Source organism: Salvelinus alpinus, chromosome 5 (genome assembly GCF_045679555.1).
Source record: "Salvelinus alpinus chromosome 5, SLU_Salpinus.1, whole genome shotgun sequence".
Classification (NCBI taxonomy): domain Eukaryota; kingdom Metazoa; phylum Chordata; class Actinopteri; order Salmoniformes; family Salmonidae; genus Salvelinus; species Salvelinus alpinus.
This window is the reverse complement of record NC_092090.1, coordinates 62,175,488-62,196,359: the sequence shown is the minus strand read 5'-3', so window position 1 is coordinate 62,196,359 and position 20,872 is coordinate 62,175,488. Positions and strand designations below refer to the sequence as shown.

At 44.4% G+C, this 20,872-nt stretch overlaps 1 protein-coding gene across 2 annotated transcripts in view; it reads left to right on the top strand.

Annotated features, from left to right (window-relative positions):
* Nucleotides 1-20,872, top strand: part of LOC139576442 (ephrin-A5b-like) — a 114,718-nt gene that overhangs the window by 83,561 nt on the left and 10,285 nt on the right. For both annotated transcript variants that reach the window (XM_071402569.1, XM_071402568.1), the window contains exon 2: nucleotides 3,273-3,565. In XM_071402569.1, coding sequence (XP_071258670.1) covers nucleotides 3,273-3,565 — 293 coding nt within the window. The remainder of the gene's footprint in view (nucleotides 1-3,272; nucleotides 3,566-20,872) is intronic.

Sequence of the window (20,872 nt, the reverse complement as noted above, 5' to 3'; positions counted from 1 at the left end):
TGATAGAGCTGTAATTTACAGTGTGTTATGTTTGCGTGTAGCGGTGGTATGTAGCTTCCTCCACTCATCACCAGCCTCTCCATCGACCTCCACTGCACTCCAGCAGAATTCCATCGCCGTAGACCTTTTCAACTGACACATCAGTTGTATTTCGCTTTTTACGATGCCTACGATACATATTTTTCTGCTTGATTTATTTATGTGGTACTTACATGAGAGGCTATGTGAGAGGCTGGTGTGTTTTGAAGATCGTTCTGTGCTGAATAACTCGTTCCTTTTTCCCGGTGAATTACAGCATTGTTTATAAAACCCCACAGTCAATCTTGTCTGCTATTGATAAACACTAAGACACGAGGACCATCAAAAAAACATGAACAATATTTCTTATTCTACTTTTAATGAACCTGACGTTTAGAGAAGATGTTTGACACAGGGGTAAAACAATCTGTCGCTAAGATGTGGAACTAGTAGGTTGTGTGTGTAGATTGACTTTGGCTGAGGAAACTAGCTTCTAGTCACTCACTCACTCACTCTGTTGTATCTGCTACTATTGCCCCCCCCCCCCCCCCCCCTCTTCTGTCCCAGTGCCAGACCACCTTTTGAACTGATAGCAGGGAAGTGTGTGTGTCCTGCTCAGTCACCCAAACATCCTCTGGTTCATTTGCAGTCCAGACCATTTTCTCTACAGCAGAACCAAGGAAAGGGGGAGACAGTTGATCCATCTCTTACTCTCACACTCTCTCTCTCACACTCTCTCTCACACTCTCTCTCACTCTCTCTTGCTCTCTGTCACACTCTCTCACACTCACTCTCACTCTCTCTCTCTCACACACACACACACACACACACACACACACACACACACACACACACACACACACACACACACACACACACACACACACACACACACACACAAGGCAGTTTGATGGAGTGCAGGGAAACCATGGTGCATGTACACACAAACAAACACATGTACACACACAGCAGAGAGGCTGAGCAGTCGAAGCGTGTGTTGTGATGATTAAATCAGTGACATTTAAGCCAGAGGAGATGTGTTGCTCTACCTGTGGGTTGCAGTGACATGTTTTAAATGAGATGTTACACATGAGATGCTGCCTGCCCCAAAGGTAAACAGTCTTACTCAGCTATTTATTCTAATGAGTAAATACAGGAAAACCCCATTAGACGCTAGCATAAACGTCACACAAACGTACATACTGTACACACGTTACATACCCCACGCTCACACACACACACACACACACACACACACACACACACACACACACACACACACACACACACACACACACACACACACACACACACACACACACACACACACACACACAGGTGCACACACACCAAACAGATGGTGTCAGTCAGAGTCCCCAAGCTAGCCCAATCTCCACTAGTAACATTGTGTTAGTGAAGGCTTCCATATATAATGTGATACTCCACAAAGAGAGAGGGACTATCAAAGGCTATTCTCCCCCTCTCCCTCCCTTAATGACTGGGGAGTAGTGAAGCAGCTGTGTGTGTGTGTGTGTGTGTGTGTGTGTGTGTGTGTGTGTGTGTGTGTGTGTGTGTGTGTGTGTGTGTGTGTGTGTGTGTGTGTGTGTGTGTCGTCCTCATCAGTGTGATTATTAATGCAGCCCAGACCACCTTTATCATCATAACATCATCAGCAGTCTGCTTACTTTGGCCGACTCTCTACTCTGTCAGAGGGTGGAGGGAGAGAGAGAGTTTGGGGAAAGGGAGAGATGATGAGGGGCAGAGGATAAAGCCTAGAAGAGAGGGAGCGCAGAGTGTTCTAAGTGATGTCTACGTCCCATGAACAAGGATGAGAGGGTTTTCAATTAAAAGTTCTTGTCAGGTCTCTCTCATGCCAGACAAAGACTGATTCCCAATTAAAAATCCAGACGTATCAAAGGCGAGGAGGAGAATGAAACTCTGTTTTCAGGGGTAAAGTGGGGTTCGGTGCCCTGAGGTTAGAGTTAGCTTGCCCCATACCCACCCCAGAACTAAACACACCCACACAAATCGCTTTCCTTGTAGGATTTTAAGGCTAGATTCAATGGAACTCCAGGACAGTGGTTTGTGGACAAATCAATGAGGAATTCAGAACTTAGTGTGTGTGTGTGTGTGTGTGTGTGTGTGTGTGTGTGTGTGTGTGTGTGTGTGTGTGTGTGTGTGTGTGTGTGTGTGTGTGTGTGTGTGTGTGTGTGTGTGTGTGTGTATCAGATGAGGGCATTAGAACCTCATGGCCTTCTGTAGTCTGTTGTGGATCAGTGGAGTTATAAACATGCCTCTCTGCACAGCCTTCTGGGGGGAAAAACACACGCTGTATTTTGGTATCGTTTGACATTTCCTGCTTCAACTATCTCACATCTCCCCTAATAATTTTCTCTCTGGAACCCTCGGTCTGAGTGTTTTCCTTCACTGTGTTTTCAAAAATATATTTTGTCTCTTCTTGTTTTCCCCGGTGGAACTTTCTGGCACCCGAAAGAGAGAGATTTTGTCCAAATAGGGTTTTTCAGTGTGCGAATCACCACGCCGGGGAGAAGTGGTAAATAAGTGCTGCTCCGATGGATTCATAGACGAACCTCCTCGTTCACTGAAGCCACGTGACTGATATCTAAAGAATGTTAATAGCCAGCCAGTGCCCATAAACCATGTCACATCTAAACAAATTCATCAACATAAAACGTAGAGAAAATGTTAACAGGACTGTCATGTTTATGTTTGTGTGTGTGTGTGTCCCTGTGTGTGTGTTTTACAATTGAGGATGTTTTAGTACTCCTTGGTGATCTTGTTGATGTGGAGCGGGAGTGGGAGTGCGCTCATCTAGTCACATTGACTTCTGTGACCAGCACACTGTGTACTGCAGAAACGTGTTTAGGACCGTGAATGTTAACTCTACTTTTAAAGAACTACAATCAATCTCTATTACTGTCTAGAGCAAAGTCACTTCCTTGTTTAAAACAACAACAAAAAAACGTTCTTATTATGAAATGTACTTTGTGTTTTGTGATTGACCGTGTGTAAAGGCAGCCAAATATACATTCTCATTCGGACCCTAAATGGACCGGTTCTTTGAGCTTCCGGAACTTTTCGAGGCACTTTCAATAGTGTCCAACTGTTAATGAGTAATCAACGAATTCATTCCGGATTAGCTGATTTTTATCTTCCATTCCATCTGTAGTTGAAGCCCTTCACACTAGTCTTCCAAACACTAACGTTCTCGTCCTTGGCTTCTGTCCAATCAGGTTCCACCGTGGAGACTACCACATTGACGTGTGTATAAACGACTACCTGGACGTGTTCTGTCCCCACTATGAAGACACGGTGCCGGAGGAGCGGACGGAACGCTACGTCCTCTACATGGTCAACTACGACGGCTACAGTACGTGTGACCACACCGCCAAGGGCTTCAAACGCTGGGAGTGTAACAGGCCTCACTCCCCCAACGGGCCGCTCAAGTTCTCCGAAAAGTTCCAGCTCTTCACCCCCTTCTCTCTGGGCTTCGAGTTCAGACCGGGCAGAGAGTACTACTACATCTGTGAGTACTAACGTCTATCACCATATACATATGTAGGATCTTCATTTTAGACATTTTTGCTACATCAGGAATAGAATCCTGCAGCAACAGGAAATGTGAATTATTTGAATTATAATGAATGGATTTTTTTTTAAGGGGTGATGCATTTTTCGTTAGGGCAAATCCAGTCTGACATTTTTAAGTGGATATTACTCACTTTTGAAGCTTTTTTAAACCTCGAATACACTACAAGTTTGCATTTGCTCAGCGACAGAAGAGTGATCAAATTACGATCCTGCATCTGTGTGTGAGAGTACTAGAGAGTAATGTCACGTGTTGTACTATTACGTGTTACAGTTGAAGGAAGACTGATGTCGGAGGGGAGGACGGATGCAGCCCTTAACGTGTTTAGAATTTTATCAAGCTGTCTCAGAAGAACAACCATTTCACATCCACGTTTATATTAGAAGAATATGGTACTTCAAATTGGTCTGGTTGTTAGGAAGTCTTGGCAAAGCTGTCATAAAAAAACAACACATTACTCTCTATAACTCTTTACTGGACTGATCCACTTCTCTATGGACCTTTGTAGAATATATCCTCTATCTCAGCTCATTTTCTGCCTGATACACAGAACACAGAGCCCTAACCCCATATTACAGAAAATGTGGTGTGTGTTTGATAGAAAACAGCCTCTAACAGCCTTGACTCCTAACCCCATGTTTTTACAACCTTACGATTAGAGGAGACACTTGTAGACTCACATTTCACTGCAGCTTTTCCTTTAGAACACATTGCTCCTAGAATGTTCTTTCCTAAAAAGGGAACGGAATCCTCTGGGATACTGATTAAGACAAATCTGAACATTAGAAGTGTTCCCTGCAGAACAGTATCCCATGCTTCATAAAGAATGACAGAGTGGTTACTCTTCATATTACGATGTGAGGTTAAACAGCTCAGAGGTGCTGGAGTTTCATGTTTCATGTCTGTGGCAGTGGAGAGGAGTGTGTGTGTGTGTGAGTTCGTCTGAGGCTGCCACCCCAGGGAAATCAGTTTTTTTAGCAAAGCTGGGTGATGGAGTTGGGTTGAAAGTATCCCTTTGCTGCTGCTGAAATAGGCTTCTAGTTGGACTCACTGACTCACTGCACTGCCAATACTACCTCCACACACGGTCTCAAACCGCGTACTCTGACACCAATATGTCTATTGATGTACTGATACTTCACTTCGGTGTATTGTTTGTGTGTGTACTGTTTGAGATCATACTGTATGAGTCAACCATAGTGTGAGGTTAGAATATGCTACCGTATTGGAGAAGAACACTTCTATATTTCCCCCCAGAACTTCTGGGTCGTTCCACCATTTTGGTGGCCTTTTTGAGAAGTGTACTGTAAAAAGTTGAATTTCACCAAATGTTTACATTCTGTCATAAAGAGCACATGTCCAACTTCATAAAAATAAAAAAACATGGTTTCCCATCACAAGAGGTTAAATTTACAAAAGGGAATATCTTAAAATCAGCCATAAAACCCCTTTGTGAGAGAGGGGAGGGAAGCTTGTTGTGTGCGACAATTGAATGCACGCGTCATAAAACCTTTCTAGACTGTCTATCTATGGATAACAGGGTTGACGTGTTGTGCTCGACCCGCTCGGTTTCCCACCACAAAACACCAGAAGATGAATACAACACAGAGCCGCCGATGTGGGCTGTAGCCACGCAAGAAACCAGCGCCAGTACATAGGACACCTCCATACACTGAGTGTACAAAACATTAGGAACTTTTTCCATGACAGACAGACCAGGTGAATCCAGGTGAAAGCTATGATCCCTTATTGATGTCATGTTGTTAAATCCACAATCAATCAGTGTGGATGAGGGGGGAGGAGACAGGTTAAAGAAGGATTTTTAAGCGTGGGAAGGGCTTACCAAGAAAAACTTCCAAAAGGACTAATTCAAGGTTAAAAGGAGATGGAGCACTCAACAACAAAACAGCAACGATTTATTTATTTTAGCTCACTTTAATCCATTGTACAGGATGTGGACAGGTGACTGATGTTTCGATGTCAAGCTAAAGTCTTCCTCTGGATTTTTAAAGACAACTGAGACATGGATTATGTATCTGTGTCATTCAGAGGGAGAATGGGCAAGACAAAAAATGTAAGTGCCTTTGAACAGGGTGTGGCAGTAGGTGCCAGGCGCACCGGTTTGAGTGCTTAAAGAACTGCAATGCTGCTGGGTTTTTCACGTTCAACAGTTTCCCGTTTGTATCAAGAATAGTTCACCACCCAAAGGACATCTAGCCAACTTGACACAACTGTGGGAAGCATTGGATTCAACATAGGCCAGCATCCCTGTGGAACGCTTTCGACACCTGCTAGAGTCTATTCCCCCTGACGAATTAAGACTGTTCAGAGGGCAAAAGGGTGTGCCACTCAATATTAGGAAGGTGTTCCTAATGTTTTGAACACTCGGTGTCTGTTGTCCATTGTTCATTATTTGCCATGGTGTCATCACTGTGCAAATGTCCTGGACCATAGGCAATATAATTAAAACAAGTTCAATGCTCAGCAATAATATAATATTGTTCCTTGTTCCCAAACATGGGGGGCGTGTCCTCATCATTGTCTTATGCTGAGGCCAGCATCATAGCCATAAGCTAGGCTGTGTGATTGTGCATGGATAGCATACCTGAATAATGAGCCAGTCGTGGGGTTCCATCGGTCGGCTTGTCCTTGTGTGTTGGGATTGATGTGCTACTCGAAAAAGTATTGAGCTTCCTTAGCAGTGGAAAACATGTGTGTTGTGTTCTGGAAGGTCAAGATCAGTTTTGCCAGGTGGATGAAGCTTCATCTCAGGTTTAGCTTGTGTAGCTGGGATTTCACCTTGTTCTAAGTCTCCTTCTATTTTAGCAGTTCGGCACTCAGGTCTGGGTAGATGCTGATCCTCTTCCCTGCATAGGTCAGACCCCCGGCTTCCGCAGCAAGGCGAACAATTCGCCGCTTGACTTCAAACCTGTGGATCCGTACAATCATACAACGAGAACCATTGCGGAGTTGACCCGTGCGGTACGCAATGTTAATCAGCGGTATAGGATCCAGCTCCTCCTGCTCGAACAGTTCAAGGAAAAAGATTAGTCATGAAGGAATTTAGGTTGCCCACTTCCACACTAGTTTCTTGTGACCCGCACATAGAATTTACAGGAATGATTTTCGAGTGATTCTGTTTTCTCTTTTAGGAGTTTGATTATCCCTTCCAACTTAGCTTGCTCTGTTTCCAAGTCATGGAGTTGTACCTCTGTCGCATTGGCTGTCTTCTCCAGACTTTCCACGTTAGTTGAATAGGTATCCACTTCAGCAGCAAGCACTGCCAATGATTCATTTACCGGTTTTAAATTAAAGGTGAGGGCATATGTAATCTCCTCACAAACAATCTCTCGTATGGTAGCGGCCAGCTCTTTCTGATGTCTGGTGTTATGAGCCACCTTGTTCCCGCAAGTGAATTGTGGACAGACGAATTCTAGCTGCTGAAGCAAAATAGACCTGCTAGTTATTTACTATCACACAATTAATGTCCAACACCTTAATATGATGCTTAGTATTGAAAAGTTTTAGGAAATAAGTCTATTAACTCATAGAAATTTGCTAAAGAAAGCCACGATAAGGACACATGTTTCAATGCATGCCACCGGAACCCTATCATGTATGACATTCCTGGGAGTGTGTAAACTTACATTTTTTATTACCATAGCATTTTTGTATGTTCTCTATAGTTACGTACTTGAAAATGTATCAATGGACCAATTCGGCACATTTGGGCAAACTCCTGGCAGACTTGTTTCAAAATATTGTGCAGTAATGTAATTCTTCATTGGATCAGTCTGAAACTTTGCACAAACACTGCTGCCTTCTGGTAGCCAGAATCTAAATTACACCTAGACTCCTATCTGAAAGTATGTCCTTTCTCTTTCAAAGATGATAAAAAAGCATGTTCTTTGTTTGTGTTATCTTTTACCAGATCTAATGTGTTATATTCTCCTACATTAATTTCATATTTCCACCAACTTCAAAATGTTTCCCTTCAAATGGTATCAGTGGCGCAGCGGTCTAATGTACTTCATCTCAGTGCAAGAGGCCTCACCACAGTCCCTGGTTCGATTCCAGGCTTTATCACATCCGGCCGTGACTGGGAATCCCATAGGGTGGCGCACAATTGCCCCAGCATCGCCCGGGGTAGGCCTTCATTGCTATGCAGTACAATTTAAACTTGTAGTGTATTTGAGGTTTTAAAAAGGCTTCTGAAGTTTGTAATTTCCACTTTGACATGTCAGACATGGTTTTCCCTTACGAAAAACGTGTCAGACCCTTACAAAAATGCCCAATAATTACAGTATAATCCACATAATAATTCACATTTCCTGCTGCTGCAGGATTCGTTTCCTGCTATAGCAAACTGGCTCAAATTAAGATCCTCCATCTGTATTTTTGGTATGGTATCATTTCTGACAGTTAAGGACAAGCTGCCAAACAATCCCAGACATCTTTCCCCATGAAACATGACCCCTGCCTGGAGTGTTGAAACGGGCAGGGGATATCAGTGGGATATTATTGGTAGATCTACACACAAGTCTGTTTTATCCATCATCACCATTTATGATGGAGGCAGTTAACCTGACAGCCAACCAGGGACTTCTCTCTCTCTCTCCTTTATTATCTCCACCTGTTTCTTTCTTTCCCTTCCGAAGCCGTCGAGATGGAGGGGTTGCATTACAAAAACCTCCAAAATTCTTGAATGTTGGCCATTGTCAGCATGATACTAACCAACGTTTAATTCAGCTAATTGGCTAGGCCCACCGCTAGCCAAAAACCTTACCTAAATAACTAACTGCCTGTGTATGGCCAGTTGTCATGAGCTAACACCAGCTGCCATGACTATATATGGTATTTATGTCTCATATGCCTTTTCTATAACGGTGTTTATTAAGCCTTATGGCAGCAGGTCAAAAGTTTCTTCGTAGAGTTTTATGTTACAGACTGCTTGCCTTGTCAGCCCTGATAGAGCTGAGAATCACAGGAGAAATGGCACGTCGTTACTCATTGTGTATTTATTTCTTGCGTTATTGTTTTTCGACTATATCCCTCTGCGTTGTTGGGAAGGGCCTGTAAGTAAGCATTTCGCTGTTAGTCTTCAGCTGTTGTTTACGGAAGCATGTGACAAACACCATTTGATTTGATTCGAAGGGAGAGGGAAGGGAAGGGAAGTCTCCAAGGTTGGAGTTAGATGAGGTTTAGGGTTAGACACTTCCCCCCCCCTGTACGTTTTATTTCCAACCTTTTTTCTCATCCCGCTGAAAGATGCCTGTCCAAAGTGCTAACTTAAATTACACTCCAACTGATAGGCTGCCTATAGAACACATCCATTCTGCTATACAATGTCATATTGCTTTAGATGCCTGAGGCTTCATTGCTCTCTGAGTGATTCCAGCGTGTCGCCTCTCTGGCCACTGCTGCGGATATTAAAGTCATCCACCATGAGCTCTGCTGACATGTGATTTCCCAATGCTTTTGTGTCCAGATTGAACATCTGTAAGACATAGAGGGGGGGGGGGGTTGCTTGTTGATTGGATAGAGTATAGTGAAGAGAGGACAGCGGAAGGATAAAAAATGACATCTGTATTATAGTAATACTCTTTCTGGGGCATGTTTGCTCACGAAAGCCCCAGATTGACCGCCACCTCATCAGCACCAGCAGCACCTTCATCGTAGTTCTCATCCTCCTCCTGATCCTCATTAGCGTCATCAGCGGCAGCAGAAGCATAGCCGTTATGATCCTCAGCTGCTTCTGAAATTCATTTGCTTCATGAGTGGCTTACAACATCATCAAAATCCCCATTGTATCACCAGCATTTGTTATACATCCGTCTTACTTTCAGATTGCCATACAACACCTACTGCCAGCAAAGAGGTCAGGCATACCGTAACTACCCTTACATATATATATATATTCAACTCTACAGTATACGATTTAGCACGTAGTTCAGTCAACGTTCTCTTAGCTTGCTTCCAAACCTGGAGAAATTGTTTTGTGGATGTTTGCAGAGGGGATATTGTCTAGCATGAAAGAAGCAGACAAGTAAGAGTGATATTGTTAAACATTCTTCAACATGACTCTTCTGAAAGGACAACGGGGAATGGTTGTGTTTTTGTTGAACACAGCAGTGGATGCCATTGAGAACCTGTTGATTGGACAGGTTCAGCTTTCTGACAGGGAGGGCACAGTGTGTGTGTATGTGTGTGTGGGGTACTAAACACACTACAGGAGGCTCTAGAAAACCCTCATTTGCATTCAGAAACACGCAGAGCAGACAGATGATTGCGGGAGAGGAAAATCCAGTGGCTGTTTAACAAGATAGACTGGTGGGGGATGGGGGCATGTATGTGTGAGTGTGTCTGGCAGGATAGCTCTGTATATTGTGGTTGGTATAATGTTGAAGAAAAATGACATGATATACTGTGTGGTTTGGGACTGGAAATATGGACAATACATATGGCTGGGGAAGTAATGTGATGATGTAGTGCTTATTTTGGGACATTCGTGTTGAGGAATTGCAAAGGAATTTGAAAGTAAATAATCCTATAATTGAATTATATTCAAAAATGTGTATTTAAAATGTGTATTAAAAATGTGTATTATATTAATTGCAATGGAGAGAGGAACTCAAAGCAACCACCGTGATTTACTTTGAGTCTCATGATGAATTGTTCTTTCAGTAACTCAAGGAGCTGAGGGAGAAAAGGCTGGGAAAAAAATGCCTGCAAACCATTGATTGATTCACTATCTGGTCCGTAGATGAAGATTAAGATGTTAAATTATATTCTGACGGAGAAATGCCCGCTAATGGTGTTTTCGACCTTTGAGTTCGATGCGGGCGAGGGCTTGATTTGTTGCGTCTGTGATACAATTATAAAGAGGAGACAGAGTTCTGCTGTCAGGCGCTTCAACAACACACACGGGTTAATCAACGCTAGCCGGTCGCGGGGAATAAACCCAAATCGAGACCATGATTCTTCATTTTTCGTTGTCAGCCGCAGCTCTCTGTTTAGAGGAGCTGAATTGTCTATCAAGTCGTAGAGGGAGAGAGAGGTAGAGGGAAACAGAGGGCTAGAGTCAGTCGTAACAGCATGGGCCAAAACCTTTTTTCTTCCTCCCATGCTTCCTTTCTTTCTATAAATTAGTGAGTGAGTGAGAGGAGAGTGGGTGTGAGTGAGAGTGTGAGAGTGAGAGAGTGAGTATGCAAAATGCACTGCCTGTAGGAAGCCATTTAATGTTACTCACATCTGCAAGCAATTCAGCAGAATACTGTATTAGCTGGGATTGAGTTACGACTGTGACGTGTCGGCCGCTCTGACAGACGCTGCTAAGGAAGGGATTGGGGAAGGGCAAGGGGAGCGCTTCCTAGGTCAGAAGTCAGCCAGCATTGGTGGCTTAAGTGAACCCTGCAGATCAGGGAAAGCTGAAGGCAGCATCTTTTTCTAATATAGAGAATCTGTGGAGCGATTTTAATCTCAGAAGGGCCTAAATCCAATATCAGAAGAGTGAGGGTTGGGAGAAGGAAAAAAACGTGTCTGTTCGTCGATGAGATGTGTGGCGAATGGGAAACGAGCTGGTGTCATCAAACAGTTGTCTGCTATGAGTTATGTTGCTCGTATGCCTTGTTGGACTACACAGTGACAGGAAACAGGATCCATCACTTCTATGTCCCGTGAACAAGGATGAAATTAGTTCTCAGGTGCGGAGTTAGAAACAGAACAGATCTGTCTGATTGACCTGACAAAAACCAGGCCATGGTCAAAAACATCAGCCGTGCTCACAAATGTTACAGCATAATCTATAAAGTGCAACACGATACACCGCTGGATCGTACAGTAAGTGGTAAGCCAACCTAAGGACATAGTTTTGATGTTCATTTTCAAAAGGATTGTCTTGATTTTGTCTGACGGTGCACACGTATGGTTCCAGATGCAAGGCATAGCCGCTCTGTCGTGATTGTGGTATAGTATCATGTACCCTATAATGCAAGTCAGAGGCACTATTCTGCGGTAGCAGGAATAGCGTTAAGCAAAGGCATGGATGGTATATATGTACACAATATGTATATGTTTTTAGGCTGAAGGAGGATGTTTAATAGTCACAGAGGGCCTCTGCATTTCCATTCCTATGGGTTAGTAGGAAACCTGGGTACAGACATGAGAAATAACTCAGGCTCTACCCATTCATGTGAAAAATCATTCCTGTCATCAGCTCTCAGAAATGACTCAACAACATGAAATAGTGTGACAGAAACCACAGTCAACCGCTTGGACTCAAATGCATTATCATAATTTAGATAGATGGGTTACTTTCTCTCCTCTCCTCTGTGATTCCGGGTCATTTCCCTCCCTGTGTGTCACTGTTCCTCTCCATGGCGGCTAGCCCAGTGTGCCTGCCCTCCAGACAGCACGTTACACTCCCTCCCGCCCTCAAACACTACCAGAGAATGGCCGCCACCCAACTGCTCCCCTGGGGGGCGTCTCTATTGGCTGCCGCTAAGGTTCCAGTCACAGAACACAGCCACTAATGGCCCAGCCATCAGAATCCTCATGGTTCTGAGGCCCCCCGTTTAAAAAAAATTAACTGGAAACAGTTGTCCAGCGAGCTGCCTGCCTGGCTGGCCAGACATAGCTAATCAAAGGAGTGAGGTAAGTAATGGAACACTTGTTGAAGGACGAAAGGAGGGAGGAAGATAGGGGGGGGAAAGGCTCTAATCAACAAACTAGCGTTTGACCACCAATAATGTAATCATCGCTTTTGTCCCCGGGAAAGAGTAATGGCGCTTCGCTAATGCTGTGAAAAGCCTGGAAATAAGAGAAACGAGGACGAACTAGGAGTCACGAACTAGACAATGACAGTTTTTCCACAGAATATATATATATATATATATACATATAAAAAAGTCACCAGAATCGAGAACGACATCCTCTCTCTCTCACTGCGTCCCTCTCGCTTTCTCTTGCATCTCTGAGCCAGTAGCATGAGGGATGAATTGGGTTCATATTTGGCACCGGTTGAAAGATGTGAGGAAAGAGCGAAAGGCCAGTTACCACCAGGGGTGTGAGTTTATATGCTTTCCACTGCCTCCGACCCTCTCTCCTCCGACCCTCATCCTCCCTCCATCCATCCTTCAGTACCGCCTATTGTGATTGGACGATAGCAACATCTGGTTAATGGTCCTCTCCCGGGGCCATCTCCTCAATCTCCCCGCACACAGGTTGTGTGGCCGTCAGCACTGCAGTTGTTGTTCTTTGTCTTAGTTTTTCTTCTTCTATTGTTTCTTTCACGACAGAAATGCAGACTGCTGTGCGGCTCGTTGACGCGTGTGCGTGCATGTGAATGCGTGCAAGGGTGTCTGGGTGCGTGCTACAGTGAGCTCCAAAAGTATTGGGACAGTGGCACATTTTTGTTTTTTTTGGCTCTGGACTCTCTGATTTGAAATGATACAATGACTATGAGGGACAAAATGATTTAAACGGTTCACCTGAAATGGATGAAAACACCCTCAAATGAAAGCTGACAGTCTGCACTTTAACCTCATAGTCATTGCATTATTTCAAGTTCAAGTGCTGGAGTACACAGTCAAAACAACAAATGTGTCACTGCCCCGATACTTACGGAGCTCATTATATCGTTCCATGCTCTGTAAACCCAGACTGGGTCCCAGAAGACGGAAACACGAGAGTAATCCCAGTGAATCAGAAACATCATGGCTCTGGGGAAGCGCAAGTTAGTCAGCGGGCTGGCAAAGCTAGCTTGCTAGGGATGCTGCATACAGTGTTGGAGGGCACTCAGGTTTAACTTAACCCAACCTATCCTAACAGACAAGCTGGGATCAAAGGATATGGATCCCCTTATTATTAAGGCCAGCTTGAGATCCAGGCCCAGCACACTGGAAATGCATTTTAACGCAACGCTAACGCAATGTGAGGACTATATTTGTATCAAATCAAATCGATTTTTATTGGTCACATACACATGGTTAGCAGATGTTAATGTGAGTGTAGCGAAATGCTTGTGCTTCTAGTTCCGACCGTGCAGTAATATCTAACAAGTAATCTAACAATTTCACAACAACTACCTTATACACGCAAATCTAAAGGAATGAATAAGAATATGTACATATAAATACATGGATGAGTGATGGCCGTGCAGCATAGGCAAGATGCAGTAGATGGTATAGAGGACAGTATATACATATGAGATGAGTAATGTAGGGTATGTAAACATTATATAAAGTGTTTAAAGTGACTAGTGATACATTTATTACATCCAATTTTTTATTATTAAAGTGGCTAGAGATTTGAGTCAGTATGTTGGCAGCAGCCATTCAACGTTAGTGATGGCTGTTTATTAACAGTCTGATGGCCTTGAGATAGAAGCTGTTTTTCAGTCTCTGGGTCCTCGCTTTGATGCACCTGTACTGACCTCGCCTTCTGGATGATAGCGGGGTGAACAGCCAGTGGCTCGGGTGGTTGTTGTCCTTGATGATCTTTTTGGCCTTCCTGTGACATCGGGTGGTGTAGGTGCCCTGGAGGGCAGGTAGTTTGCCCCCGGTGATGCGTTGTGCAGACCTCACTACTCTCTGGAGAGCCTTACGGTTGTGGGCGGAGCAGTTGCTGTACCAGGTGGTGATACAGCCCAACAGGATGCTCTCAATTGTGCATCTGTAAAAGTTAGTGAGTTTTTTTTGGTGACAAGCCAAATTTCTTCAGCCTCCTGAGGTTGAAGAGGCGCTGTTGCGCCTTCTTCTCCACGCTGTCTGTGTGGGTAGACCATTTCAGTTTGTCCGTGATGTGTACGCCGAGGAACATAAAACTTTCCACTACTGTCCCGTCGATGTGGATTGGGGGGTGCTCCCTCTGCTGTTTCCTGAAGTCCACGATTATCTCTTTTGTTTTGTTGATGTTGAGTGTGAGATTATTTTCCTGACACCACACTCCAAGGGCCCTCACCACCTCCCTGTAGGCCGTCTTGTTGTTGTTGGTAATCAAGCCTACCACTGTAGTGTCGTCTGCAAACTTGATGATTGAGTTGGAGGCGTGAATGGCCACGCAGTCATGGGTGAACAGAGAGTACAGGAGAGGGCTGTGAACGCACCCTTGTGGGGCCCCAGTGATGAGGATCAGCGGGGTGGAGATGTTGTTTCCTACCCTCACCACCTGGGGACGGCCCGTCAGAAAGTCCAGGACCCAGTTGCACAGGGCGGGGTCGAGACCCAGGGTTTCAAGCTTAATGACGAGTTTGGAGGGTACTATGGTGTTAAACGCTGAGCTGTAATCGATGAACAGCATTCTTACATAGGTATTCCTCTTGTCCAGATGGGTTAGGGCAGTGTGATTTGTGATTGCATTGTCTGTGGACCTATTGGGGCGGTAAGCAAATTGGAGTGGGTCTAGGGTGTCCGTTAGGGTGGAGGTGATATGATCCTTGACTAGTCTCTCAAAGCACTTAATTTGACCTCATTCCGTCAGTAGAGGATGCCTGGTTGTTCTTTAAATAAGCACGCCCCATTCAAAAAAATGTAGAACCAGGAACAGATATAGCCCTTGGTTCACTCCCGACCTGACTGCCCTTGACCAGTATAAAAACATCCTGTGGCGTACTGCAATAGCATCAAATATCCCCCGCGATATGCAACTTTTCAGGGAAGTTAGGAACCAATATATACAGTCAGTTAGGAAAGCAAAGGCTAGCTTTTTCAAACAGAAATGTGCATCCTGTAGCACAAACTTCAAAAGGTTCTGGGACATTGTAAAGTCCATGGAGAATAAGAGCACCTCCTCCCAGCTGCCCACTGCACTGAGGCTAGGAAACACTGTCACCACTGTCACCACTTTCTAAGGTCTTCGAAAGCCAAGTTAACAAACAGATCACCGACCATTTTGAATCCCACCGTACCTTCTCCGCTATGCAATCTGGTTTCCGAGCTGGTCATGGGTGCACCTCAGCCACGCATAAAGTCCTAAATGATATCATAACCGCCATCGACAAGAGACAATACAATGCAGCTGTATTCATCGACCTGGCCAAGGCTTTCAACTCTGTCAATCACCACATTCTTATCGGCAGACTCAACAACCTAGGTTTCTCAAATGACTGCCTCGCCTGGTTCACCAACTACTTCTCAGACAGAGTTCAGTGTGTTAAATCGGAAGGCCTGTTGTCCGGACCTCTGGCAGTCTCTATGGGGGTGCCACAGGTTTCAATCCTCGGGCCGACTCTTTTCTCTGTATACATCAATGATGTCGCTCTTGCTGCTGGTTATTCTCTGATCCACCTCTACGCAGACGACACCATTCTGTATACTTCTGGCCCTTCTTTGGACACTGTGTTAACTAACGTCAAGACGAGCTTCAATGCCATACAACTCTCCTTCCGTGGCCTCCAACTGCTCTTATATGCAAGTAAAAATAAATGCATGCTTTTCAACCGATCGTTGCCCACACCTGCCCGCCCATCCAGCATCACTACTCTGGACGGTTCTGACTTAGAATATGTGGACAACTACAAATACCTAGGTGTGTGGTTAGACTGTAAACTCTCCTTCCAGACTCACATTAAACATCTCCAATCCAAAATTCAATCTAGAATCGGCTTCCTATTTCTCAATAAAGCATCCTTCACTCATGCTGCTCAACATACCCTCGTAAAACTGACTATCCTACTGATCCTTGACTTCGGCGATGTCATTTACAAAATAGCCTCCAACACTCAACTCAGCAAATTGGATGCAGTCTATCACAGTGCCATCCGTTTTGTCACCAAAGCCCTATATACTACCCACCACTGCGACCTATATGCTCTCGTTGACTGGCCCTCGCTTCATATTCGTCGCCAAACCCACTGGCTCCAGGTCATCTGTAAGTCTTTACTAGGTAAAGCTAGTAAAGATATATACACGGCTGTGATTATAATCGAAGAGAATTCTCTTGGTAGATAATGCGGTCGGCAGTTGATTGTAAGGAATTCTAGGTCAGGTGAACAAAAGGACTTGATTTCCTGTATGTTGTTATGATCACACTACGACTCGTTAATCATAAGGCATACACCCCCGCCCTTCTTCTTACCAGAGAGATGTTTGTTTCTGTCGGCGCGATGCGTGAAGAAACCAGGTGGCTGTACCGGCTCTGATAACATATCCTGAGTGAGCCATGTTTCCGTGAAACAGAGAATCTTACAATCTCTGATGTCTCTCAGGAAGGCAACCCTTGCTCGAATTATGTCTACCTTGTTGTCAAGAGACTGGACATTGGCGGGTAGTTTACTCGGGAGCGGTGACCGATGTGTCCGTCTATGGAGCCGGACCAGAAGGCTGCTACGTCTGCCCCTTCTGCTGCGCCGTTGTTTTGGGTCGCCTATTGGGATCTGATCCATTGTCCTGGGTGGTGGAAAGTCATATTCCTGGTCGTAATGTTGGTAAGTTGACGTTGCTCTTATATCCAATAGTTCTTCCCGGCTGTATGTAATAAGACTTAAGATTTCCTGGGGTAACAATGTAAGAAATAATACATAAAAAACGAAATACTGCATAGTTTCCTAAGAACGCGAAGCGAGGCGGCCATCTCCTGTCGGCACCATCTTTTTTGCCTTTTTAGCGAATACAAGCAGTGTTGCTATTACGATCAAGCATCTCTCTATTATGTGTGGGAATACTTGGGAACAGATTTTCAAAATTAAAATAACTTGTAGCTGATTTCGTGGTGTTTTTACAGTCTTTAATGTCCAATAATGAGTTTTATTTTCTGCTCAATAAACTTAGGGGGCCAAATAAAACCACCCATGGGCCAAATTCAGACCGCAGGCCACCAGTTGGGGAACCCTGCTGTAGGTGGTGGATGGGATGTACGATCATACAATCGATCATAAAGCACTTTGCAGTAGACATAATGACAAGAAGAGCTACAGTGGGGAGAACAAGTATTTGATACACTGCCGATTTTGCAGGTTTTCCTACTTACAAAGCATGTAGAGGTCTGTAATTTTTATCATAGGTACACTTCAACTGTGAGAGACGGAATCTAAAACAAAAATCCAGAAAATCACATTGTATGATTTTTAAGTAATTCATTTGCATTTTATTGCATGACATAAGTATTTGATCACCTACCAACCAGTAAGAATTCCGGCTCTCACAGACCTGTTAGTTTTTCTTTAAGAAGCCCTCCTGTTCTCCACTCATTACCTGTATTAACTGCACCTGTTTGAACTCGTTACCTGTATAAAAGACACCTGTCCACACACTCAATCAAACAGACTCCAACCTCTCCACAATGGCCAAGACCAGAGAGCTGTGTAAGGACATCAGGGATAAAATTGTAGACCTGCACAAGGCTGGGATGGGCTACAGGACAATAGGCAAGCAGCTTGGTGAGAAGGCAACAACTGTTGGCGCAATTATTAGAAAATAGAAGAAAATAGAAGAGGTTCAAGATGATGGTCAATCACCCTCGGTCTGGGGCTCCATGCAAGATCTCACCTCGTGGGGCATCAATGATCATGAGGAAGGTGAGGGATCAGCCCAGAACTACACGGCAGGACCTGGTCAATGACCTGAAGAGAGCTGGGACCACAGTCTCAAAGAAAACCATTAGTAACACACTACGCCGTCATGGATTAAAATCCTGCAGCGCACACAAGGTCCCCCTGCTCAAGCAGGCGCATGTCCAGGCCCGTCTGAAGTTTGCCAATGACCATCTGGATGATCCAGAGGAGGAATGGGAGAAGGTCATGTGGTCTGATGATTCAAAAATAAAGCTTTTTGGTCTAAACTCCACTCGCCGTGTTTGGAGGAAGAAGAAGGATGAGTACAACCCCAAGAACACCATCCCAACCGTGAAGCATGGAGGTGGAAACATCATTCTTTGGGGATGCTTTTCTGCAAAGGGGACAGGATGACTGCACCGTATTGAGGGGAGGATGGATGGGGCCATGTATTGCGAGATCTTAGCCAACAACCTCCTTCCCTCAGTAAGAGCATTGATGATGGGTCGTGGCTGGGTCTTCCAGCATGACAACGACCCGAAACACACAGCCAGGGCAACTAAGGAGTGGCTCCGTAAGAAGTATCTCAAGGTCCTGGAGTGGCCTAGCCAGTCTCCAGACCTGAACCCAATAGAAAATCTTTGGAGGGAGCTGAAAGTCCGTATTGCCCAGCGACAGCCCCGAAACCTGAAGGATCTGGAGAAGGTCTGTATGGAGGAGTGGGCCAAAATCCCTGCTGCAGTGTGTGCAAACCTGGTCAAGAACTACAGGAAACGTATGATCTCTGTAATTGCAAACAAAGGATTCTGTACCAAATATTAAGTTCTGCTTTTCTGATGTATCAAATACTTATGTCATGCAATAAAATGCTAATTAATTACTTAAAAATTATACAATGTGATTTTCGGGATTTTTGTTTTAGATTCCGTCTCTCACAGTTGAAGTGTACCTATGATAAAAATTACAGACCTCTACATGCTTTGTAAGTAGGAAAATCGGCAAAATCGGCAGTGTATCAAATACTTGTTCTCCCCACTGTATATAGATGTAATCCATCATTATTACTAACCATAAACGTAATCATTTGAAATGATTGCGTTATTGCCTTGTCTAATCTCTCCAATATTGTCCAAAATAATAATTATATGATTTCTAAGCCTATCATCCGCATTGTGCTTGCTAATCTGAAATGATGAGGAGTTGGAAGTATCAAAGCTGGGCTATGGTTCACTGGCCATGAAAGCCCCCAAATGACTTTGGATTTAGGGAAAAAACAGATGGAAAAGAATTGCCAAATCCTCTTTGACTGGCTTCATTAACTCACAGCTTTTACTATTTTTTCCAGCTACATACTGAAACTACCTCGTAAAAATGATAATAATGTTGCATAATAATACCCAATAAGGTAACTCACGAACAAACTTAATTTCCCTCCCTTTCCAAACACATAATGTTGCCATTTTGTATCCATTGTTATGTTTCATATTGTAAGTAAGCCAAAGGAAATGTGTTTTCCAGATAACATTACAATTGCGGCGTGGCTGAGATTGAAACAATATCTCATTTAATCCACCCTGAGCGCACCTGTTTGTTCTTGCGTAATTGGATTCTGGTTCATTCCATTTGCCTTAATGCACCTGCATTATGCAGTGTACTGAGGGGGCCAGTCATTAACAGCCAGGGGACATCGCTCTAAGGAGTAACCCAACCTGGTCCTCTGTTCTGGGGCATCCTTTCAGTGCCTCTGCCTTTCAAAGGCATCAGCCTGGATGGATGGATGGATGGCTGGGGCTTGGGCTTGATGGGAACCAGAATAGCAGGTGTTGATGTTAGTGCCTGACAAGAACAATAAGCTGCCCCTCCACTGCATGGTAATCCAAAATAAACAGGCTCTGGCGTGGACGGCGCGGGCTCTGAGGGCGGAGGGGTCCTCATCAAGCCCAAAGAATGTATAGCTGCTACAAGGAAGGAATGCAGTGCAGCTAAATCTTCCCTTCGTAGTTTACGAACGATGAAAACCTTCCCAACTAATGCATATTTAACACTAAACCACGGCAAAGAAGTTTCCTTTCCTTGTCCGCTTTCTATAATTTTCACAGTTATGAAAGGGCTTGATTGATGAAAAAGTATTATGAAACTCTATCCTTTCATATCAGTGGTTAGAGCGATAAAGAGGTAAATTGGCAGTAATCCCCAGTATTGGGACAGATAGTACTGCATATTTTCTCTTCCATGCACTTAATTATTTTCTGTTTGTGTGGGTGGCAAATAGCTTACAGATGGCAAAGAGAGGCTCCCACATGGAGTGTGTTCTGCCACTTTTACCAAGCTCATCACTTTTGATCTGTAGTGTGAGTTATGTGGTTGGTGTGGATAGCCCTGACTCGACTCCACCCACAAAGATGATGATGAAGATAAGACATTTGGATTTCAGCAGGGCCCTGTGTGTGTGTGTGCTTGTGAGCTTGCGCGTGAGCGTGCGTGTGTATTTGAGAGAGGGGGGGGGAGTGAAAAAGGGCGAGTGAGCAACCGAACAGGCGAGCGAGGGTAGCCAAGGTTCATTAATGTGTCACTGACTGCCTCTGCCATGCTCGCCATGTTAAGACACGGCTTTTTTTTATTTCCTCTCATCTCTCCTCCATCCCTCCTTCATCGGCTCCGTGTGAACTGATGTGAGCAAAGACACCGTTTGGAGCTCCGCTCTCCTCCCACACGCGTTTACATTCAGCTGATGAGCCAACGGTGTCACACACTAC